This window comes from Pelmatolapia mariae, unplaced genomic scaffold (genome assembly GCF_036321145.2).
Source record: "Pelmatolapia mariae isolate MD_Pm_ZW unplaced genomic scaffold, Pm_UMD_F_2 NODE_ptg000814l+_length_37918_cov_1, whole genome shotgun sequence".
Lineage (NCBI taxonomy): Eukaryota > Metazoa > Chordata > Actinopteri > Cichliformes > Cichlidae > Pelmatolapia > Pelmatolapia mariae.
Genome location: NW_027052491.1, coordinates 1 through 25301, shown reverse-complemented (window position 1 = coordinate 25301; position 25301 = coordinate 1). Strand labels below are relative to the sequence as shown.

The window sequence follows — 25301 nt, the reverse complement described above, 5'->3', positions numbered from 1 at the left end:
TTGTGATATTATTTATCTTACATAATATATCCTGGAGTTAATGTGTCAGCTGTTAGGAATGGGCCCTACAAACAAACAGGAGATGATGTCACACGACAGGAAGGCCAGCACAATGCTCTCACTCACAGACTGATGCCTCGAACCCTCCCCCCCGCAGTTCTGTAGTTTTATTTTCAACAAAAAGTACAGCTATATCAGATATGGATTGATTTTTTTTTACAGCAAAGTACAACATATTCCCAGTGCTTCTGATTACATCAAAACATATAATGTACATACAGTTGACATTTCCACTCTCCCATTCACAGTTTCTGGATTGAATAGGCATTATTTTTCAGGTTTTTCATCTCTACAACAAATAATCAAACTCAAAAGCCAGCAAGAAAGAAAATGACAAATGTTTGCATATGATGACAAAGGATATGGATTCTGTGAGTACATTTTTCACTTGAAAAAAAATCCAGACACCCCCCCTCCCAAACCAAACCCTGAAACCAGATGGTAATATACAATGAATAGTGTCCAAATGTGGGATGTCAGTCTTCTGTTTGTTGCCATTGAACACCAACATCGGCATATGGCTCATTGAAGACTTTTACCCTGACTATTCTGGAACAGCACGGGACTGCATAACCGACTCCAAGGAGTTCCTACTGAAGATGTTGCTATGCTAACTGTGAGTGAACGCGCCTACTGGCTCACCCTGGACTAGAAGGAATTACATAAATCTGTGCAACTTCTGATGCATTCAACTAACTTGGCTGCCTTGGTTATATGACTGGAAAGAGAAAGCGAAAAAACAGAAATAAATTTGCACAGAAGGCTATCCTCTCAGCTCGGAGCACAAGGTCAGATTGATAGCTTTATAAGAAAACTCAAACCAGCGTATATACATCATTGAAACCATGTGGCCAAAATGGTACTGTTTAATACTGCTGTCAATAAATACAAGCGAGGAACTGCTTTGTAATGCCAAGTCATTGTACTTAAAAGGAACAAGAGTGTGATATGAACAGCTATGAAATACTGTGTGTGTGTCTCTTCAGGATTATGTTTTTTTTAGCCCGTCCCAAGAGGTTTCGAATTTATTCAGCTCTAAATCTATACACAAACACCCAAGATCAGTGCTAACTCATATTTGGTTCACTGTTGTCGTAGAAAAATGATTACCCGTTTTGCCTCTGCACATAATGGCATTCCACAAAAAAATAAAACAAACCAAAAAAAGTCATATATTTAGGAAAAAAATATTAACCAGCAGTCTGTAGCATAGCAGTGTGGGTTTAAAATGATGCTAGAGTTTATAGTACCCATCATATCTGGGCTAAGAGAACATCAGTGCCTTTGATTTTCCCTATCAGCAGTTCAGTGTTTAATTCAAGAAAAGATGTTCCCCTTTTATGTGTCAATAAATAATAATAATATTAATAATAGTAATACAAAAAACAGAAGCTACAACCTGTAATACCAAGTGAGCAGGAGACAGGTGGACAGAGAAAAGAACTCCCTTTAGTGAGATGGTATGGGTACACACAAATGAATGGTTCCGTGTTGCCGGGGAAAAAAAGAAAAAAGAAGATTCAACTGGAAGTTAAACAAAACTAAATGATCTCGTTAAGTGTTGCCTTAAGTCTCATGCAAAATATTGGATGCCACAAGCATGCAATTACCTGGTACTGAGATCTACCGCACGCTAGAACTGGAACAACATTCGTCTCCAACGCAAAATACCGATATCCAAATATATGATCTGTTCTTTTTACAGTATTTACAGTGTGTAGCTGCTAAAGGTAAAATAGATGACTCTTGATTCATAACTCACTTTTAATAATATAGATCGACACGCGAACCTAAGTTGACTAATGGAAATCTGCTTCCTACTATATATTCAAATTAAACTGTTTTTCAGCGTGTTAAATACACAATAAAAGAAGTCGATGCTTCTAAACATCTGAAATTGGAATTAATTTCTAATGTGCAATAAAACTGCTCCTATGTAAATGTGCGATAATATATGAAAATGAGTCGTCTTTCAATTTTTAAATGGGTCTCAATCAAACAGCACAGTATCTACTTATATGGAAAAAGTGGCCTGACCTCTAAGGCTACGTTCATACTGCAGGCTAAAGCGCATCAAATCCGACTTTTTTGACCCTATGCGACCCATATCCGATCAGCACAAATCCGATATTTTCAAATCCGATCTGGGTCACTTTCGTATGTGGTACTGAATCCGATACATATCTGATGTTTTAAAAAGCGACTGCTGAATGGTCATTAATTAAATGGTCATGTCGCATTAAATCCGTCTTTTATGTCACTAACACAAGACAGACACCAATTATCAGCGCCGGAGAAGCGCCCGAGAAGACATCGCGAACGCTTCCTGGCCATCCAGTGTAGATGTCAGTGAAAATGTTGGGAAGACAACGTTGGAGAAACGTGAACATTTTATTTGTACTTTATAATCTGCAGATTCTGACAGAAATCTGCAACTATCCTTTGAAGCACCGCTCCTCTCTAAAACAGCAATAAGGATCATTATTAGGCCATATGTAAATAACAAAATAACTTTATAACTTAAAGCAAAATTGGGAAGTGTAAAGTCTGAAACAGTCAAACAATATTGTTTGGTCTGGGTCTAAACAGAGCGCGTTGTGTGTGACGTCTTCTTTTGCGCATGCGGGCCGCTTTGAGGGTTCACACTAGAGCGCGTTTGCTGTCACATTTTATTTGCAGTGTGAACGAGCAGACAAAAAAATCGGATTTGATCAAAAAATCGGAATTGAGCATTAAGACCTGCAGTGTGAACGTAGCCTAAGTTTCTGTCCGAGCGGCTCTCGTGCACTGGGGAACGAGGAATTCCCAGTGTGCATGAGGGAAGGGGCGGGGGTTGTGGGAACAGAACGGAAGAGAGAGTGAGAGATGCACTGAAGGGAAAATACATGACTAATTCAAATCTGCCTGTGAAACTGAATAGATAATCACTAGTGGAATGCTGGAAGGCACTGTTAGATAGCATCTCTCCTCTCCGCAGCAGAACGGGCCAGCAAGTAAGCATGATTATTAGTGTGTGTGTTTGAGTGTGTGTGTGTGTTTGCCTGCATGCTTGTATCTGTATGTTGGTACTGGTGGTAGTGTTAAGTAGGGAGTTGGAGGGAGCAAGGAGGGTTGGCAGGGCGGGCCATAGCAAGGGACCTGAGGTTACGATAGCCTAGGAACCATATCTTTTTTTGCCGTACCAGCCAGGAGAACTATCTTCCAAAACAATCTCACTGGGAGCCATCTCTACAGACACCAGCAGCCAACTCACCCATTTCTCAACTTCCTTTACTGAAACAAAACATAAATTACAACATACAAAGCAATTGTAAGGTCTGTTTTTTCTCCAACAGGTTATAAGGCCTATAAGAAGGCAAACAAATGACATAGAACAATATAACTCTTTCATATCACGCTGTAGTGAATAGTGATAGATATAGAATGATATATCACATTGCACAAATTGTCAAACTGTATATGTACTGTCCATCTGGTGATATAATTCAACACAAAATGTACTCCTGTGTCTGAGGTCAAAACGTGGTCACAAACCGTGGACAGATGTTTCACTTACATTCCAAGTGTGGGAAAAAAAGAATACGTCTTCACGATGCATGTAAAATTTTCCTCTTCACTTCCTCAGATCTTCTCTTTTACTGCTGAAGGACTCTATAATGCTAGGATCTCTCGCAGACCACGGCTTCACGCACTTTTTTGTTGATTAAACAAAACCAATCTGATCACGCCACAGTCCTTTGGAAATCACTTAAGCAGAGCTGGAGCTAACTGCCAGATCTGAGGGGAGGGGGGCAACGTGAGGAGGGGTGAGGCAGAAAGCAGAGGTTTGGAGCTGGAGTCTATAGAGATGTATGAATGTGTCAGAGGAAACCTGCATGCTACAGATTAAATTCGCCTTTCTACCTCCGTATATGGCATCGGCTTGCACTGCTGCAGTGGACTTTTTTGTTTCCCCAGTTAGTTTTGGTCCACTTCACAAATCATTATCACTTTTTTAGACACCCCCACCCCCTTGAATACTGGATGGGCTTCTTACTTATTGGTCACACTGACGTGTTGATATTTGTATTGCTCATACTCAAAACGGGAGTACGTGCTGTGCTTTTTTACAGTGGGAGTGACACAAAACAATTAACCGAAGTCTTTTCTTTGACAGCTGACATGTTATTCTTTTGGCCAATGCATCACAACTTCACTTTTACCGCTAGTTTTCTGGAGGTAGGCTGTGCTTTTTTTTCTCTTTTCCACCCAGGTGCCAGCACAGTGCTACAGGGGTGGTCTCTAGGGAGGGCGGGGTGGGAGAGGGGCTGTGGCACAAGGCAGGCGGACCGTAGCCGGCCTATCTCCTGCTCCCAGCTGCTTCATCTAAGCTCACCGCCAAATCCAGCGCGCGCACACACCCCCTCAGCGCGATCAGACATGAATACCCTGTCACGAGTGGTTGGTGAACGGATGTAAATATACTATTGATGTTCCGCCTATTGATTTGTTCCCTGACCCATCATCACATCATGGCCAATGGCAGGTTTCCAAAAGAGTGAAAGTCTTCCTCTGAGAGCCACTGACTCACAGAGGCAGAGCAGGTGGATGGAGAGATAGAGAGGACGAGTGGGATGTGGAGAAGGAAGGGAACACCTAATGTCAGACTGTGAAAAGAAAGAGAGAGGGGGGGCTATTATATGCAAGCTGCTACAGAGAAGAGAATGAAGCTCTGAGTGCGAGGAGGAGGTCCAGACGCAGACATCAGCAGCGCAGAGATGGCTTGATGGGTGCGTGATCAGTGGCAGGATGGAGCTAACTGAGAGGTGAGGCTGACAGCCGAGCTTGGCAGGTCCTTCACAGGCCGCGGCGATCGGCTGAGGTTGTCGTCTCACATTCAGAAGAATGCATCAAACAATCTCACATAGCAGCACAGCAAGATCTCAGCTTTTTTTTGTTGTTTTTTTGTTTTGGTCACAATCATACTACTGGGAATGACTTGGCTTGGCCTCGTGTTTCTTTCCAGAAGATGGATTGAAAATGAACTCATGTAACAATCTCGATGACTTCAGGACATTCAGATGGCGTGATTATCCAGAAAGGGGGGAAGAGTTCGTGACAGTTGACTCAGCCGGAGAAGCATGATAACTAAGAATGTTACTAACATATATGAACTGTAAAGTTGTGTTTATTTTTTTATACGTTTTTTCTTTGTTTTAAATCCAAGTCTTCAGTCCTCTCGCAGCTTCCAATCACACTCTATATTAACATTGGTCCTTAACTTCAAAGTCTCGTGTTTGTGTGGGTTTTTTTTGTATTTTTCTTCATCATGGGGGGGAGGGGGGACATGATCATCCAGTGTTTAGTGCTTCTAAGAAAAATAGCTGGTCCATCGGAAGAGTCTGTGTATCTCTATTTCTTAAATGGAGCTAATCTACTAAAATTCTGCCAGAAAGGAGCCTGGCCTCTTTTGGATTGACTGAATTCAAAAACCTCTCCTTGTGCCATGTCCTCCGTTACCTCATACTGCCCCACACTGAGGGGGTCCTGTGGGGGCGGGTATGAAGGGGGCGTGCACCTGTTTACACCTGGGAAGGCAGGCGCCAAAAAAAAATAAAAAAAGAGCAAGAAGGTTTTGTGGGGGAGGGAGAGGGGACAAGGAGGCAGTGCAGGGCACAAAGCAAAAGAGAAAAAAAGAAGAAGGAGGGAGGTAGATAGCAAAGAGGAAACGTTATCAGTACTGCATCTGGAACAGGCACAACAACACAACATCAAGTCATGCTTCCACAAAAAACAGGCACATAGACATACAAAATGGGCCTTCACTGTTAACATTCCTGCATATTAATCCCGAAAATATGATGAATATATGATGAAAGCTGAATTGGGAGATTCAGCTCTAGCAATGACACAAGGGAGACTAAGGATGCTATTCAATCAAACTCTGTGGCGGGCAAACAAGAGAAGCAGCAGATTACAACTGATACGCCGATGAAATCGAGCATTTGGACAAAGGGGCGCTGTTCCACCATGTTTGTTAACAGCACGTTTGTTTGAATAGCACCCTCGACACTTGAGAACACAAGAGTGGCGAAAATAGAGCCAACAGAAAGCTGTTAATATGCATTTAACTACAGTCTACAATGTCGTCGAGCTACAGTCTACAAGCATCACAACTATGCTACTGTCATTATTAAATACAATCAATATTTGGAGATGAATATTCAAAAGTTGCCATGGCATCTTAGGAAAAGAATATGAGAAGATGAGAAACAGTGTCTTTTGTTTTTGGCCAGACGCTGTTTTAGCAGTTAGAAGGGTTCGATCTCTTTGTGTTAGTGGAACCTGTTTATCTGTTTATAGACAGCATTATGCTTGTAAACAGATTGGACAGTGACCGCATGCTCCAATGCCAACGTTAGACACAACACCTCCCAATGCTGCTTAGCAGTTGCCATGGCATCTTATTGTGCTAGCTCTAAGGAGAACTCTAATGCATATACCTTTATCATTTTCAAACCATGTCCATACAACATGGCCCTCTTTCTCAAGATGAAATCTATAAATGAATCTGAAATTCAAGAGAGTACTTCACCTTGTGCCAGCCAATGTACACATACAGCACTTAGAAACAGACAACATTTACTTCTGACAGACATCTACTGGGTTCCTAATGTCAGAGAGAACATTCCAGCAGTGGTCATTAGTTCATTAATACCTTAATGGATGGTCATGCTTATTGTGAAACTGGCAAGAACATCAGTAATGGTAAATGTACAAACATCTAGCCTAGCACTAAAATGGCTAAATAGTAAAGGATGATACCGGCAGTTCGGACATGTGGGTGCTTTGTCGCCGATGCTTCATCGGAAATTATCATTCTGAATAACTTGTTCGACGTCTTCCTTCTTTTACCGAGATAAGTGGTAAGTGTAGGTCTCTATGCAGTTTTTGATACCACACATGTGTCATAGATTTTTAATGTCACATATGTAGCATTAAAACAGAACACTTTCAATCTGTAAATTAGAAGAAAGGGCATAATCTTCCTATTTTATTATAAATCATGACCAACTGTGGAACATGTTACGAGATATCACAGCGTTCAGTGTTCACCAAAACAGCTTTTGTTTTGTTTCTGGTTGCACCAGAAGCACCAACAACCACTCTCATGGCCAATTCCCACTGAATGCAGCATTTGTCTTATAAAATTGCATGAGACAGACAATCATGTCTGATCATTAAAATCAATGGGATGTCACTGTTTGCATTTCAACAATCCTTTAGGTAAATATAGGATGAATCAAAAAAAATCATATGATTTCAAAATGCTTTAGTCGTTCACCGCTAACTATCAAAACATGTACTTTTAGAAGGAGGAGATTCATGAGTCTCACGTGGTTGTCAGTAGGCACTGTAACAACAGCAGAGGCTGCAGTGACTCCAGACATGCTAAAGAATGGGATGAGTTTGACTAATTTACACACATATGTATTGTGTCTGGGGAACAAAACAAGTTTTATATGCAAAAACTTTAAATTAAGCCATGTATTTTAAAATTCACCGCAAGCTTGTGTGTCCATTCCTTAAAAAAACAATTCTGATGATTCTTCTCATTACATTTTGTATAACTATGAATACCCAATGAGAATGTCTGCTATTCCAATGCTACGCTCTGTAGGCTTTGCACATTTAAGCTATTGTATAACCTCTTGGTCACATGCAGCATCTACTGCAATCAAGTCCCCCTGTGATGATATAAAAGTGTGGATAGGAAGTAGGGAAGCTCACCCTATTAAACAAAAGAAATTAAATAAGCTAAGTTTTGATCATTTTATTAGATTTTCTAATGATACTTTTACTCATACATAAATGCTTACGTAATCAGGTTGCCCTTGTAGTTCCAGTATGAGCTTTGGGATCAGCAACATGTGAAGCATCTAGTAGGATTGGTGAGGCCGGGTATATACACTATATTGCCAAAAGTATTCACTCACCCATCCAGATCATTGAACTAAGGTGTTCCAATCACGTTCATGGTCACAGGTGTATAAAATCCAGCACCTAAGCGTGCAGACTGCTTCTACAAATATTTGTGAAAGAATGGGACGCTCTCAGGAGCTCGGTGAATTCCACCGTGGTACCATGATAGGATGCCACCTGTGCAACAAGTTCAATCGTGAAATTTCCCCATTTCTAAATATTCCACAGTTAACTGTTTGTGTTATTATGACAAAGTGGAAGCGAAGTAGTAGGCCACGTAAGATCACAGAGCGGGGTCACTTGATGTTGATGTGCAGAATGGGTAGAAGTCGCCAACTTTCTGCAGAGTTATTCGCTACAGACCTCCAAAGTTCATGTGGCCTTCAGATCAAGATCAGTGCGTCACATGCAGTGGTGTAAAGCACACCACCACTGGACTCTAGAGAGCTCGATCAGTTCTCTGGAGAGACAAATCACGCTTCTTGGTCTGGCAATCCGATGGACGAGTCTGGGTTTGGTGGTTGCCAGGAGAACAGTGCATGTCTGACTGCTTTGTGCCATGTATAAAGTTTGGTGGGCGTGATATTGTGGTGTGGGGTTGTTTTTCAGGAGTTGGGCTTGAACCCTTAGGAACCCTTAACACAGTCCAACATGATTGTGCACCAGTGAACAAAGTAAGGTCCATAAAGACAAGGATGAGCGAGTTTGTGTGGAAGAACTTGACTGGCCTGCACAGAGTCCCGATCTCAACTTGACAGAACATCTTTGGGATGAATTAGGGTGGAGGCCTTTTTATCCAACCTCACAAATGAGCTCCTGGAAAAATGGTCAAAAGTTCCTAGAAACATTTCTAAACCTTGTGGAAAGCCCTCCCAGCTGTTAAAACTGCTAACGTTGGACCGACATTAAACTCCACAGATTAAGAATGGGATGTCACTCATGTTCATATGCGTGTGAAGACAGACGAGTGAATACTTTTGGCAATATAGTCTATATCCCCAACTGTAAAAAAGAGGTTTCAAGATGTGGAATTTCATATAAGGGGACTCAAACTGGATCCGGATTAGGATCACTTTTCCTTCAAAGAGGGATCAATCCTGCTGTTCCCGAATAATCGGATCCCTGTCATATGGCACTTCACTGTACTACAGTGTGTGCTTTGCTATGCTCCTGAGTCCTGAAGTTCTTATATACTATACTTGGCATTGCAAATTAACTTATTAGCTCACGCTGTGCTGCGCGACATGGTTCATGCTATGTAGCGCCTATTTGAATAAACAAATAAATAAAATTAATTTTAAGAAGTCTGCATTGAATAAAAATACACAAAACAGTAGTTGGCTCAGAAACTAAGCAGTTTGTTTAAATCTAAAACAGGGTGTTGGGTGTTTCAGCATTAGAATCACAAGTGATAAAACGTTTTTCAGCACCTTCTGGGAAACGTGCAGTGGGAAGAGGCCTTTCCTCAGTAAGAGAAGAAAAATTCAAGCTCTGTGTGATGTTTTAAATCACTTTCAAGGCAAGCGTGACACAGGACCCACATGTCATGAACACCGGCATCCTCCTTTAAACTCAATACTTCATGCAAACAGCCCTCTGTCTTTTCATTGATGCTTAACAGCTGCTTTACAACTCATATCAGGTCATATCTTCAACGTCGTCTCATGTATGGGCTGACAGACATTTAACTTAAAAGGAGATACATCTGAAGTAATATAGCGAGAACACGTGAACGCTCGTGACTTTTCTAGCTTATTTAGACTTACAAGGCTAGTCTAGGTCCATCCATAAACAAAGTGTGTCAAAAAAGGTGTAGAAAGCAAAAAAACAGAGCAGGTAAAGGGAAGAGTAAACAGCGATGAGAAGACAGAGCACACCAGCGAAGAAAAAAAAAAAAGGGAAATCACCTGATATCTTCTTGTTGCCTCACCTTTCTGTTTGGTCACTTTTCTCACTGTCATGGCTGCCTGTCGCTTCTGGTACTCAGAGATCTCAAAACCTAAAAGACAACAGCGTTATGTGCTAGAGAGAAGTTTCACACAGGGTCTGCAGATTAAAAAAGTTTTATTTAAATAACTTTAAAATACAGTAAAGCTTCTTTAATTTGGAATTCACGGACCTCCTGAGAGCTAATTTTACTGTATGTGGAAACTAGAGGAAGCATCATTCAGTTCTAGCCTTTTTGAACGAGTCCCAGCAATAAACAAAATCCTGCCCAGTCTGAAAAACACTTTGTAGTTTATCACCTTCTGCTACATTTTGAGCACAGCCCAGCCAGCCGGAGAAAAAGCCCAATTATCACTTTGGTCTTTCAGATTCAAAATCTACAAACCTCAGAGATAAAAAAGCTGCATCACCCTGCAGACAGCAATGGCCCTTTAACCATCACAAGAGGCTCATGCTTGTGACAAGAAAACAACACTGATGTCTGCATCTGCTGATCTGTAACGTTAGGTACAACCACGCTCCTTTTGGTTGGAAAGAACAGGTCGCACATGAAACTGCTGACAACAAGGTTTGTTGACATTGCGGGCTATGCAGTTCATGATTTCTAGGAAGGGGCGCTGCTGCAATGTTTCCAAAAATTGTTTTGTAAAGCTTTGATTACCTGCATCTCCATTCAATTCAAGGGAAGGCAGATAGTTCTAAAACTTGTATTTTTAAAATTAGACAACTTGCACTGAAACGATCTAAATGGATAAATGGCCGAGGAAGAAAAAATGCAACTTTTTGGGTGAACTGTCCCTTTGATATTAGCTCATGTTTTTTGCAGTGAATTCCAACAAAGTATTTGCCCCTTTCTTATTTCTTTTATTATTCTTTTTGCATATTTGTCACACTTAAATGTTTCAGATAATCAGGAAAATTTTAATATTAGACAAAAATAACCAGAGTAAATACCAAATGCAATGTTTAAATGAGCATTTCATCTATTAAGGGAAAAAGCTATCGAAAGCCTACCTGGCCCTGTGTGAAAAAGTAGTTCCCCCTAAACCTAATAACTGGCTGTGTGACCCTTGGCAGCAAGAACTGTAATAACGTGCTTGCAATAACTGGTAATGACTCTTTCACATCACTGTGGAGGAATTTTGGCCCATTCTTCTTTGCAAAAGTGTTTTAATCCAGCCACAGGGGAGGGTTTCAAGCATGAAGGGCCTGATTAAGGTCATGCCAAAGCATCTCAATCGGGCTGAAGTGATTAGGCCACTCCACAACCTTAATTTTTGTGTTTTCAGAAGTGGACCTGCTGGTGTGTTTTTGGATCATTGTCCTGGTGCATAGCTTAAGTGCTATTGAGCTTCAGGGCATGAACTGATGGCCAGACATTCTCCTTCAGGATTTTCTGGTAGAGAGAAGAATTTATGGTTTCATCAATTATGGCAAGTCATTCAGGTCCTGAAGCAGCAAAGCAGCTCCAGACCATCACACTACCACCACCATGTTTGACTGTTGGTACGATGTCCTTGTTAGCTCCTTGCCAGATGCAATGGGGCTCAAACTTTCCAAAAAGTTCAGCTTTTGAAGATATTTCCCAGTTTTATGGATCATCAAGATGGTTTCTGGCAAATGCAACAGAAGATTTTGTGATCTTTTTGGTCAGCAGTGGCACAGCCTTGGAACATTTTGCCCAGCCTCTTCCTTATTGTTGAATCATGAATGCTGCCCTTAACTGAGACGACTGAGGCCTGCAGTTCTTGTTGATGTTGTTCTGGGTTCTGTTGTGACCTCCTGGATGAGCCACTAATGCGTCCTTGGAGTAATTTTGGTAGGCCAGTCACTCCTGGGAAGGTTCACCACTGTCACCGCTTTCTGAATATTAGCTCTCACCATGGTTCGCTGGAGTCCCAAAGCCTTAGAAATGGCTTTGTAATTACTTTCTCACACAGGGCCAGGTAGACTGGCATAGCTTTTTTCCCTTAATGAATGAAATCACCATTTAAAAACTGCATTTTGGATTTACTCAGGTTTTCTTAGTAAAATATTAAAATGTGTTTGACGATCTCATCTATGTAAATGTGATAAATATACAAAAGAATAAACTGAAGTTCCAGCATTTTGTGAACAAAACTAATAGTTTTCAAACAGGGAGGTGTAGAGCGGAGTGTGACTAACCGATTTTCTCATCCTCCTGCACCATCTTCCTCTCCTCGGCGAAGGCCCTGAGCCAGCGGATCTTCTCCTCTGGCTTCTTGGCCAGGAAGATGTGGATCTCCTCGCTGTCTTTGTTGCACAATTTAAAGGCATTCTTCACACTAACGTTGAAGTCTTCGTCACGCCCGTCTATAGTGTCCCGCACCTCGTAGCGATCCATGTCAATGCGGCCCTTATAGTACAGGATGTCCCGGCGTATCAGATCCTGGTGAAGAGCAGATAGATTTTTGTCATTGTGTGTGTGCTGAATCTTAGAGGTGCCAACAAACACGGTATCTCGAGAGTCTGCCTTACACGACACCTTTCACTCACACGCCACAGAAAACAGCCCCATTTTTCAGCTCTTTGCCTAATATCACAAAAAAGGACGCATGGCACTAGATTATCAGATACACCACTAAAACCAGATGAATGAGTGTAAAATGACACTGCCATGAATCGAATCTTTGTATAGCAGGGGTCTCAAACTCATTTAACATCACGGGGCACATCCAGCGTAATTTCATATTAAATGGGCCACATCAGTGAAGGTGCCTAATAACGCCTGATAACAGTGCCTAATAACGTTTTAAAAAATGTCCATTTACTAAGCACATGAAGACGTTCAACTACAAAAGTAATTCCTGAGCTATCTTAAGATGAAAAGGCGCAATTTTAGCAATATCTCTCAGTTTTTTCGCATTAAAAGAAAAGCCATTTTATTGAATCAGAAATGTTTCAGATGGCCCTTTGGGTTTACACTGTAAAGGAAATAAAGAAATAAAAGAACCTGAAATTTAAAAAATACACCTCATGTGAATTCATAGAAAATATCTTCTTCTTTTTTTTACTGTGTAAAACTGAAAATTCTGTTGTAAATTGTGAAAATTTTTGGTGTATGTCAGGTCATGGAATACGTCCTTTTTAGTAAGAAGAAATTTCAGTTAAAGGTTCAAAATGTATGTTCTGAAATTTCAACTTTCTATCTATTAATTTCTGAGCAACATGATTTTTGAGTACCTGAGCCCAACACACCAGCAGCTATAAAACACATACTGCAAAAGACACAAACACAACTAATGAATGAGTATTGACTGACATTGTTATTGCTCTGCATTTCAGCTCTCCACGAGTACACACAGCAACAATAACTGTAACCCTTCTAACTTTCATCATTTGCAGGAACAAGATGGCCACATGAAAAATTCTTCGCCGCGACCCCTCCCTCAGGAGGAAATGAACATCCCGTTACGCTGCGAGGTCGACGAAGGTACAAAGAAAGGATCGGGCGTCTTTTAATAAGCATGCAGAGGCAAATGTGCATCTTTGTGCTGATAAGGAAGAGATGAGAGGAAAAGAAGGCAGGCAACATGTAATGTGCTCCTCACGCGTCCCGAGGGCTCTCAGGAGCCGATACATATGTAGCACTGAGGATGCTGGATAAGCAAGAATAAAAACAAAGACTGGAATTTATAATTTAGAATGACTCGGAGCGGATTTTTGTTAGTGGACCAGAACAGCAGGCACACAGAGAGGTCTGAGGACATACCTGAGTTCATTTCTGGTGCCAGAGATGTTCAAATGTGACAAGTCAGGGGAGGCTGTGTGTGTGCGTGGAAAGACAATATAACTCCAAGTCTTTGTTTTTTTGTTCTGTGTGTGTGTTTGTCTGTGTAGTGATAAAACTATTGTTCCTCTGTTTCCACGCGTGTGTGTTCGTGATGCAGTTTTTCAGCCTCTGTGTGTGTTTGTGTCTAAGTGTCTGCCTGCATTTGTGTCTGTATCTCTGTGCGTGTATTGAGTCTATCCAGGCGTGAACATTCGTCTGACAGGCGAGCACAGCCTTGGTGCATTAGAGCCTAAACTACCAAAGCTCCATTTTGTGAAAGGCACTGAGGATTTGAACGCATCTTCAGCGAGGGCTGGTGTGTCTCATGCAGCATTATGTAATCTGCTTTCAGCTCTTGACTCAGGTTGTAAGAATTCACATTGTCTTCAAGCGTCTCTGTCACCAGCCATGTGATCTTGCAACTTCCAAGAACACGAGCGGAGGCTACATTTTAGCTTCTAAGCATGTTTTCACTCAATAAAGTCTTTAAATAAAGGGAAGACGTTGAAGAGAGACAAAGCCTTACCTTCTTACAGAGGACCAGCTGGTGATCAAAGAGGAAGAAGACTCGCTGCTGGCTGCGTCCATACGGCTGATAGATCCATGACAACTCCCCAGTGTAGATGAGCTCTGAGCTCCTGTCCAATATATCATCCCCCTAGACATAAACACAACAGTTAAAGCGTTAACGAATGAAAAGAATACTCCTGCTACAGCAAAAATTCATTTACTCATCACTGTTAGTCGCACTCAGCCTGTGGAAACAGTTACATAATATATTTTGTGGTTCAAAAAGAAGTCTTGGAAATTAAACCTGATAATGTCATAATCATGTCATCAGGGATAAATCAGAATTATGGAACGTTTTTTACAGGCTGAAACATCTAAATGTCTCTCCAGGTAGGAAGGGGGAGTGCTTGAAACCAACCAATCTTGAAACCAACTAGTAAATAAAATAAAATCTTATTACAAGCTGCCCAACTTTGCAAAGTGCAGTAGTAAACTGCTGGATTAATCCTTTGGAAATCAGTCAACACAGTTATGTCCTGCTCTGAAAATCAAGGTGTCTTTTTCAGTTTTTAAACACTCGCTTTCCTGCTGTGTGTGTTTCAATCCTAGCTCATCTGTTTTTTGGTATGTTAGTAAAAAAGCACTTGTCGGCCTACAGGCATTTAAAAAGAGACTAGTCACATCATTTAAACATAAGATGGCAGTCCAGAGTGTTCAGCTGGCAAAGCAAGTCAAAACAAACTACCTTATTTATGTTATTTACATTACTTTACTGCAGTCATTACTTTGTAGCCCAGCGTGAGAGTCTCTGCCTTATTAGTCTCCTCTGCTCTGTGTTTCAGCGTGTCTCGACTATGTGTGTAACAATGAAAAAGGAGCAGAGGAAAGATGTTACTCAACTTCAAGTCAAGCCACTACGTTACTGTAAGTATAACTAAAACTTCCCAACAGGTGTTCATCTGTCAACTAAAATGCACCAGGAAGCCTTGAAGTAGTTATAAAGACATTATTTTGTTTATTATTTCTTTATTATTTAACACTTTTTGCAAAGAAATGAAAAATTACCGGCACAAGTAAATGTTTTTATCAAATCATCTGCATTCATTTGTTTCCCTTTCTCAAAGCAAACACTTTCTCGCACACGTCAGTCATAAGCACGTTAACGGGCAATTTAGCCGCTTTAATCTCTCTGTATCGCTGTTCTTAACATTTTTGCTCCAGTTTGGCACCTCATAGTTAACACTAAACTTCTGAAAATGCCGCCAAAATATCTCAGTATTTTAAACTCACTCGACCCGAATCTGCCACGAAAAAATTAGAGAAAAGCCCACAGGGAAAAGCAGTGGCGGGGGAGCTTACTGTAGCATATCACAACCATTCAATGTAATTTACATTGCTACTATGGGCTGCTGGCCATGGCTGGATTCTTTTATTGCCTTTTGTGCAAAGACCCTTTCTGGTGGTAAAATGAAAACAAAGGCATAGGTGTTGCTGATGGACCCTTTTCTTTAGTCTGAGATGCTTTGGGTGTAAACTCCCCACATTTTAGGAATTAATGGCACCATTTGGGGAAACATAAAAACATAAACATTAAGCTGTACAGTACGGTACATTCATACACATACCTCCCAGTCCAGAACCGAGGCTTGCCACTGGGCGATCTTGTCAATATTCTCCAGCCGTCTCTTCCTCTCGTTGATTTGCTGGGTGACGTTCCGCATTACTGCCAGCGCTGCTGCCACGTATCGATAGTCACTACAGACACAGTGCACACATAATTACTCTTGGGTGTTTAAGAGTGTTGTAGCTCTTGGTGGTTGGCCACTCAAAGGCATGTAATGTTGTAGTAGTTAATGATACAGAGTAGCCTATTAAAGAGCGGGGTTATAAACTCAAGTAACAGTAGTAAATCTGCTGGAACACACTCAAAAAAAAGGAAAAAAGACACTGCTATTTAATTTTTTTTAATCAGCCACTTTCTCTATTCACAGTTAACTCCGGCTGCGTCTTTGCTAACTGAGCTGGATTTATCCCTCTGGCTTAGATGTGCTGCAGATCCAATCCTCACTTTGGAAGATAATATGTGTGTGTGTGTGCTTGTGTGACAGAGAGAGTCCTATATCTGGCAGATTCTCCACTGCTCCTAACAGTCAAACACTGCGATCTGGCAGGCCTCGCTGGCAGAGCTGGCACCTGTCCCTCTCTGGCTGAGAACGCGTGGTTTGTGAATGACCTGGAGCTGGCTGAGACATGCTGAATCACTTACACCATGTTTCTGTGGGTTTGCACGCATGAGTTTGCACATCTGGATGCGCACATATGCGTTTAATGCATGAAAGCTCATCAGCAAATGTTTAGATTACATACTCTGCTTCTGTGCTGCAAAAACATAGATTGCTGTGTGTGTGTGCCAACACCCGAAGAAAAAATCCTCAATTTATATTTAACCTGTTATCTCGCTCTTTCTATATACATATATAAGACAACTTAGCGTTCTTAATGAGATGTTTTCTTCAAAAAATAAAAAGGAAATAAAAAAGAGTATAAAACAACATTTGCTTCAGTTCATGCATGGATAATTACCGCTTCAGTGGTTTAAACCCAACACCTGCAACAGCTGCATTGCAACACAATGCATCTGGAACAAAATGATGCATCAGTAATGACTTCACTTTTAGAAGCAAATGCATTTCTATGAAAGGGCAACAAATGAAACAGCTGAAAAGTTATTCGTGGCCTCGGCGTACTGTACCTGTGCTCCTGTGCGGTGTATTTAAGAAGCTCGGCCAACTGGAGTGGATATTTGCAGATTTTCTGGACGGGCGTGAGCAAGAAGCCATCTATGGCGATGTCAATCATTTGCTGGAGGAGGCGACAGGCTTCGAAGAAGTGCTGGTACCTGCCATCCCTCATCAGTTTGCTCAGCTCCATACAGGCATCCAAGTGGTTGTTGCAGTATTCTGAATAAATCCAGAAACCGTCTTGCTGTAGTGCAAAGGAGTAGAGATGGACATCATCAGGATAATTAAAAAGAAAAATCATATAAATAGGGGAGTGATTATGGTTTCTAAAACATTAATTTCTTCTTATCTTAGGATGCTGTTAGCTGGTTAATTAGCTCCACAATTTAAATATTATCTCAAGATAACGAGACGAGATAAAAGAAAAATCTATTCTCTTCTTCTTCTTCTTTTATTTTTGGTCTAAGTTTGTCTAAAATATACTCACGTGTTCTAAAAAGCACGGCCCGATTTCAGAGAGGTGCGGTTCCTCTGTGTTGTACTGTTTCTCCAAATCTCTGACAAAACCCATCTGAAAGCGGTAGATGTCCTCGATGTTTCCAAAGATGACCTTTAACTGGTCGTCGTTAAACATGTCCACGCGCTTCCTGCACTGGCGCAAGTAGCCCTGCAAACAACACCGGTTACAGCTACAGTGAGGCTTTGACAGATGATCCTGTTCAGATGAGCACAAACATTTTTCAAAATGAGTATCAGGTCTCGAACTGTGCCATGGCTGCTTGTAGTTAATTAAATGCCCTGAAGCTTTGGCACTTTGGGAACAGATCTGATATAAGATAGCCAGAATTCTCCCTGCTGTCATTGTGAAATATGCATGCTAATCCTTTTTGTTTTGTTTCTTGAAGTCAGGCTCAGTTCAAATATGCATAATCACAACAGGGACTTCACATTATTGTATCTGAGAAATGTGACATTTCAACAATCAAGTCATTTACTGGTGATGAATTAAAACATCTGAGAAACATAAAAACCATTACAGGCATCTAATAAGTAATTAAAAAAAAAAATCTTAGCATCATTTTGACTTCAGCAGTGCAAAATTTCTTCTTCTCTGTAACTTTTCTAAAACACCGAAGCAACTTACTTTAATGAACTGACCGGCTTTTTAAATCCAGAATATTCTACATCTGTATTTTTGATTGCTTGGTCTGGTTTTTAGCTCTTCAACTTCAGTTTTTATTATTTAAAAGTGAGCTTGTTCAAATCTGTTCCTCAGCTCAGAAATATCCTTAGACTGTTTTGCCCGTGCATGTCCGTGAATATTTGGAAGATGAAAGTTGCTTACATTAGCAAGACGTGCAGAGGTAAAATTCACGCTTTATTGCAACTATTCTTAAACAAGATGCTTACCTAGATATGACTTGAAATACAAACATGTATAGAGAAGTTTAGGGAAAGATGATTGGAAAATATGTGATGGAAATCGTCTAAATTCAAAACTGTTTATTCTAGCATATAGCACTGCTGTGTGCTGTGCATTAGTGCCAAACATCTCCACTTTGGTCTTGTCTGTCCAAAGGACGCTGTTCCAGAGGTCTTGTTGTTTGTTCAGATGCTTATGAAAACATAAGCAGTGCTAGCATGTTCTTTTTAAAGAGAAGAGGCTTTCTCCTGGCAAACGTTGCAAACAAGCCATACTTGTTCAGTCTTTCTTTAATTGTACTGTCATGAACTTTTAACATGCTAACCGAGGGCTGCAGAGTCTGAGATGTAGCGTTGGGGTTTTTTGGAGGTTTTACGAGCATCACACAGTCTGATGATGGAGTGAATATGCTGGGACATTTACTCCTGGGAAGATTGTGTGAGCACACACCTGAACAGCAAAGTGCCAAAACGTCTTCTGTTAGGTGCTCACACTTGCTAATGATTAATCAGTCAAGTGCATTTTATCATCAGTGTGGTGGCCAGTAAATAACAGTGATATCAAATATCTAACTTAGCGAGTTAGATACCACTGCTTAAAGACCAGACACATGCCAGGGAAAAGCAGGCCGTATACAGTGTATGTTGTAAAGACATTTAAATCAAATGATGCAGCATATAGAGGCAAAATTGTACCAGCTCCAAATATTTTAGAAATTAAGATATTAATATATTCAAATGTGTGCACTTTATAGAGGATACATGTCTGTTTATTATATATTAGACTGAGATTCCTGGCTTGGGAGCATTTTTAAAGAGCTGCAATTCTAATAATATAAAAAATGGCCAGGGTTTTGTTTATTTTTATTAGGTGTGAATTTTAGCTTGTCACTTCAGGATGATTCATAATATAATGACAAATTTAGTCTGGACTGCTGGGACCACTGTGTACAGCTGACATATTGCGGTTTTGCATTTAGCTAAAAAAGCATTATTTTTGGCCTGTTTAGCAAACGAGAGAGGGAAAAAAATGCCTGGAATAAAAGTGTGAATGTGGGAGTGTTACGAATTTATGCAAGATACTAGATGCGTAGCATCAAAAAGACTGCTGCTTTTTAATTAATTCAGCTTCATACCATATAGTTTATAACCTGTCCTGCTCTTACTTGACATATTAAAGCAAAGCCGGGAACAGTAGTGTATATAGATGTGTGATTTATGAATGTGTGCCAATGTTTAGTACCTCACAGATGTCCTTGAGGTGTTTGATATAATGTCTCTCTGTGCTCATAATCTCATTTATAACGTTAGCCCTCATCTGGTCTCGGTTTTGGAGGGGTGAGCCCAGACACAAGCAGTCATTGGTTGGATCCAGGTGCCCGTTCTGTACCTCACTGGTTCCTTCAGCTGGCTCTGCTCCACCGTCTTCCTGGTTCACCCACAGCTGAGGACAAATACATTCATGCACACACAAGAGCCACATGCATTCGAATGAGTAAAGAGCTTTCTTAAAGGTTGGGTGGGGAAAAAAAGGATTAGACAACATATTCATATATAATGATTATTGTTAGTATTAACAAGTAATATTAGCTCTCCTAATATGGTACCAGTCACACATGAAAGCATACACACCCAAACATCCCACACATAAACACAGCGCTTCATTAAGAGGTCCTCTGGTAGTTTGGACAGTGAGTCGCTCTCTCGGTCCAGCATGTCAAAAAACATACTGCCAAACACTCCAGAGTATAAAACAGCCTCTCTCAGAGACCGAGCACATATTCTGAGGGCATTTAATGTGTGACTCAAAATCTGCCCCCTACACATATGCATGCATATACGCTCAAATACCACCTCATGATTTCACTGACACTCACGCACACACATAGAGAGCCACATACATCGTGTATTCCACTCTCGCTCATAGAAAGGGCCAAGTGAGCGTGGTTTCAGATGCCCAGCAGCCAACACCTGATGACACACAGTTTGCCAAGAGAACATCAAAGAACCGACGGGTAGAATGTCAAACACAAGATGAGAAATGTAGCGCCACAGACAAGCAGAGTGACGGGTGGTAGAGCACTGACTGCAGACGAGAACTAGTAGCGCAGCATTAAGACTGAGAAATAGTCAGAGTCAATAGTAAATAAGAGTACTGAAGAGAATGATCCATTCTCATGAGTAATTTTTCCAAAATCCATCTAATTCTATATGAATACATTTGTACAATTTTTTTTAGAATGGCCCTTTAAGGAGACATTTCACATTAGCTTTACTTTTGACTCATCAGTTCTGCCTCTCTATCGACCCCGTTGAGGAATGATGTGATAACGTTAATGTTTGGTAATGTCGAGGGCACGTTGCGTGGACAGACTGGAGCGGGCGGGTGGGCGGGCAGGCTGGATGGGTAGATGAAGCTGGGAAAAAAACGCACCTTTGACGTGGTGTTTTGGAACCGTGGAGTTGCTATGGGGTTGATATAGAAAACCTGTTTTGTTTGGGGCTGAGGAGGGTGGGGTTCCACCTTGGAAAGAGAGAATGACAGAACAGAAAGATACTTTTTGGTTGACAGTCAGTCAGCCTGTCTGCCCTGCCCTCTCAGGAGTGAATATGGAAGGGTGGACAGGTGGGAATGACCATGGAAAGTGTCTGGGTGGGTTGTCTGCTGTGGGATCCCTTCAACTGCAGCAAAGATGCTAATTCTTCCTTCCTTCATAAAGACACTAAACCACATCAGGAATGTTCAACGATATATTCAACTTTGCATCATAAATTGTGTCTTTTTAAAATATTTTTCATTTCAAATTTTTAATTTTCAGATAAAAGCCTTTTCCTGCTGTATCTGAAATGTATATTTCAGGGTTGCCGCATCACAATTTTATGGATTTCCACTGGCATGCCTCACTGCTTGCTTCCAAATTTGCTGTGATGTCAAATATCATAGCCGCAAATATATGCCTTGGACTAAGACTTTAGGTGAGAAGCCTTCTGCTTTCATCCAAAGAAATTTCAAAGACATATCGCAGCGTTAAACTATGAATATACATCTTCCTGTACAGTCACGCTTCACCATTCCAAGAGAAGTGCAATTACAGAAAGCAGAAGTAAAAGTAGTAGGGAAAGCAGTGGCAGCGTGCAGTTTTTAGATTAAGCTGAACTAAGACATGGGTGCTATTACATAATCATGATGTAATGCGAGGATGTTGCAAATTTAATTGGATTTCAAGGATAGAAGTTGAAGGTGATGCTACGCTAAAAAAAAAAAAAAAGGGGCTCATCAGCATCTTTGTTTTCTTGTCCCTGAACATCCGATAAAGGCACCTCGCTAGCTGTTTTCTCCTCTCTTCAGTGTTATGTATTATTAAAATAAAGCAGCACTTAACAGTGGAACTGTGGAACAAGCATATTAATGTGTGTGCTTTGTGAAAGTGTGTTTGTGTAAGGCGGAATAATTGTGCATGTGTACCTTCCAGTATGTTTATTTATCAGCTCGGGTGCATATGTTCATGTGCCTCCATTTGTGTACGTGTGTGGGTGTCTGTTGTGTCTGTGGTCGCTGGCCAGCCATGGCTGCAGCTAACTCACCCGTACAAAGCTGGCAGGGAACCATCCTTCCTCCTCATCAATCTGGCCCCACCACCAGTCCTTGTTGGAGGCGTCCAGCACCTTGATGACGTCGCCGGCCTTAAACGCCAACTCCCGGTCCGCCATGGTCACATGGTCCCATACCGCCTCAGCGTTGACGATTGAACCTCCACTTATCAACTGTAGAAATTGGAAGGAGAGACAAGAAATACCTTATGTATTATTCTGATCACGTGAAGCTGTGAAGCAGGAGTAAACACTAAACATTGATCAACAGAACACAATCCAACGTGATCCAAAACGGTAAATGAATCAAATCTGAAACTGAATGCAGTACAGTAATATGCCAGATTTTGGCTTCGGTATGTGTGAGTCCTTGTTGTTAAACCCACTCAGATTTCTAATGGAGTTAAACATACGCCCTCAAAGCCAGGGCCCGCTAGCAGCTCTGGGACTGCATAGCAAATAGAACAGCACAATAGCCAACACAGATCATAGTACAACACAACAATAAAACCACGATACAAAAAAGGCAGAGCCATTAGTGGGGAAACATTCTGTGTTCAGTGGCACAGCACCGGTCTCCACACAGGGACGGTAATTGGCCCATTATGACATTAGAATAATTACATGTGTTAATGTAATATAAATGCTAAGGAGCAAACAAATGTGAAGGGATAATCTCCTTTCCTTCATGCTGTCACTGGGGCTTGTTATTTTATCTGCAGCAGTCTTCTACCGAACATGAAAGGATGACTCATCAAATCTTTTCTATTGACTTTAAAATCATGAATAAATAATGTGGACATTATGCGACACTAAAAATAAAGATTGAATTTGTGCAACGTACATGAGCAAAGTTATTTGATGTGCATCAATTAGAGATCGTAAGGTGATCAGTATTCTTTAGGGGGAACCGGAGAAGCTAAAGGTTGTTCTCATTAAAAGACATGTTCTTAAGTGCCTGAAATCATCAATCTAAAGCGTCACCATCCGTCACACTGATCACTTAGCTCTGTTACCTTTTGAAGCGCAAACCCATGCACGCGTGCAGCCCCACATTTTTACTCTGTATGCATGAAACTTGTGTATGCATCCGTGGAACAAATCCAACTGTTTGTCCCAATTGTTCTCTCCACAGTAGTGTTCATCAGCATTCTCCAGTCCGGAGCTTAACCACGCATCCAGTCCCTGGGGCTGTGGGCAGAGCAGCCAGCGCTAACCAACCCTGACAAGGGATGCTGTGGCTCTAGGTAAGGACTTATCAAAGGCCTGTAGAAATAGCTGTCACAGGGATGGCTACAAAATTAGTTCTTTACTTCTCTTAAGGCCTTTGCATAATCCTATTGAGCTACTTTCATTTTATACGTTTAGCTAATTGTTTCTTTTCTCTTTAATTATCTAAGATTATTTTGCCTATTGTAAAAGACAAAAATGACCCTCCTGCCTCTACCTCATTCTAGCACAAAATTGCTTTTCTACCTTCCTGCCGATGCAGTGAGTGTGCAGTGTGTCTATAAGAAACAACACAGTGTGTGTGTGTGTGTCAAACTCAGCAGCTACATGGGCCCTCCAACCTGTAGACAAGACCACCACCCTGATGGATTACTAAGACAGCTACAGGGGCTATAAGCCAATCAGGGCAGAGAAGTGAATACAGGGAGGGACGGACTTCCATGCCTGGAAGTGAAAGAACAGCCGTCGTCATGGTGACAGATGAGGATGCTTCACTGATATTGACAAGATGATGGGATGAGGCAAGGACATTTCAGGGTGCACCACAATATTTCCACATTTAGGCGCGTGTGCGTGTGTGAGAGAGTAGTCACACACAAAGAGTGACCACCGAATAACTGCAGTATCACTCAGCTATTAAATATTAAAATCAATCACAAACTGCAATTTCAATTTAAATCTAAAAATGCAAAGGAAAACAGCACGGGCCTCTGCAGACAGTTCGGAGATCAAAGATGCCATCAAGCGGGTCTGTTTAGTCAGGCATCACTTTGGACAGGTAGCTGGGGTAACAATAGCTGTAGCCTATATCTCAAAGCGCTTCACTTCAGGAAGAGAGGAGGGTTACCGCAAAAACATGTGTCACGCTGCCATGGAAACAGGACCAATAAGTAGTGCTCAAAAACATTAAAAAATCATTGCTGGTTCAGGAAAGGGAATTTAAATGATCTATTAGGAAAAAAACACCTGAAGGAATAACTAGTGGAAGCTAAATCAGCTCCACTTGACTTACACCATAAAAAGAAGCCCATAGAAGAGATGAGCCTTGGCACTGAGGTCAGCCTTGCTTCTTGCCCTCCCACCCCCTCGTCGTCCCTCCAGCACCACTCCATTTTCAGCCCCATTCACTACAAGTGCAATCTCTCTTGTCCCTATCAATCTGCTGTAATACGGGCAACAGACAGAAAGAGCAAAGGAAAGAGGGATGGAGATCCATTCACAGCTAGTGTTCCTCCCTCCTCAGTTCTTTCGGTTTATCCCTCCATCTCTCTAATGAGATCAGTACTGCCCTCTCCAATATATTGCATCCTTTTTTCCCTCTACATGTCTGAATAAATTAAAAGCATTACATAATCAATCTTGCCCCGTTCCCGCCTAAGCACGGCCCCATACCTAGCTGGATAATACAGTAAACACACAGAGCCAAGCACAGAGAGGGCTTGCTCATCATACTCATCATTACATGTGTGTCTATCAGCTGTCATGACCTATGTCATCATTATGGGCACACTGCAGTTCCAACATGAAAGATCAGAGGGCTAAGCAGATATCTCTGAACCGCAAAACCCGTATTTGGGTCAATGCAAATGAATGCAGAGGAATCTTTCCCTTTATATAGGCGTATGTGACAGTGCTTTCTGTTACATGTCAGAGCACAGACATGGAGCCTGACACAGAAATGTGTACGAATAGAAAGCAGATTCACTTGCTTATATCATCTTTGCAGCGCAACACATCAGCATTCACTGCACTGGCAAAGCCACTGCATTCCAACATCCTCCTCTGTATCCAGCCTTAGCACAGCTGCACCAAAGTACCAATAGCATCCCTGAACAAGCACGCACGCACACACACACACACACACACACACATACGCCTTTAGCCAACCTTACCATGTTTGTGGCATGTAACTGTTCGGAGAGTGTATGCATGGAGAAGTCCGGTTCATACGATCATGATAATCGAATCCCTGTTTTGGAATAGGTGACGGTCCTCCGCGAGAGCCTGAGCTGTAAAGTAACAAGGTAGTGTATTCCAGAAAGAGG

The 25301-nt window shown here is 41.4% G+C and overlaps 1 protein-coding gene across 4 annotated transcripts; it reads right to left on the bottom strand.

The window, feature by feature from the left end:
- Nucleotides 1-107: 107 nt before the first annotated feature.
- Nucleotides 108-25294, bottom strand: LOC134623657 (rho guanine nucleotide exchange factor 9-like). 4 transcript variants are annotated; one of them, XM_063468687.1, is made up of 12 exons: nt 25149-25294; nt 22021-22200; nt 20870-20959; nt 19679-19879; nt 17501-17680; nt 17025-17257; nt 15898-16027; nt 14289-14420; nt 12136-12379; nt 9953-10021; nt 6543-6610; nt 5519-5627 (listed from the first exon to the last, which is right to left on the bottom strand). In XM_063468687.1, exons 1-12 carry the CDS (start codon nt 25185-25187, stop codon nt 5622-5624), a joined length of 1572 nt encoding a protein of 523 aa, XP_063324757.1. In that variant the 5' UTR covers nt 25188-25294; the 3' UTR covers nt 5519-5621. The 4 variants fall into 4 exon arrangements, with proteins under 4 accessions (XP_063324753.1, XP_063324756.1, XP_063324757.1 ...); XM_063468683.1 differs by lacking the exon at nt 6543-6610 and having other exon boundaries at nt 108-5627; XM_063468688.1 differs by lacking the exon at nt 6543-6610 and having other exon boundaries at nt 9930-10021.
- Between the last annotated feature and the right edge of the window lie 7 nt (nt 25295-25301).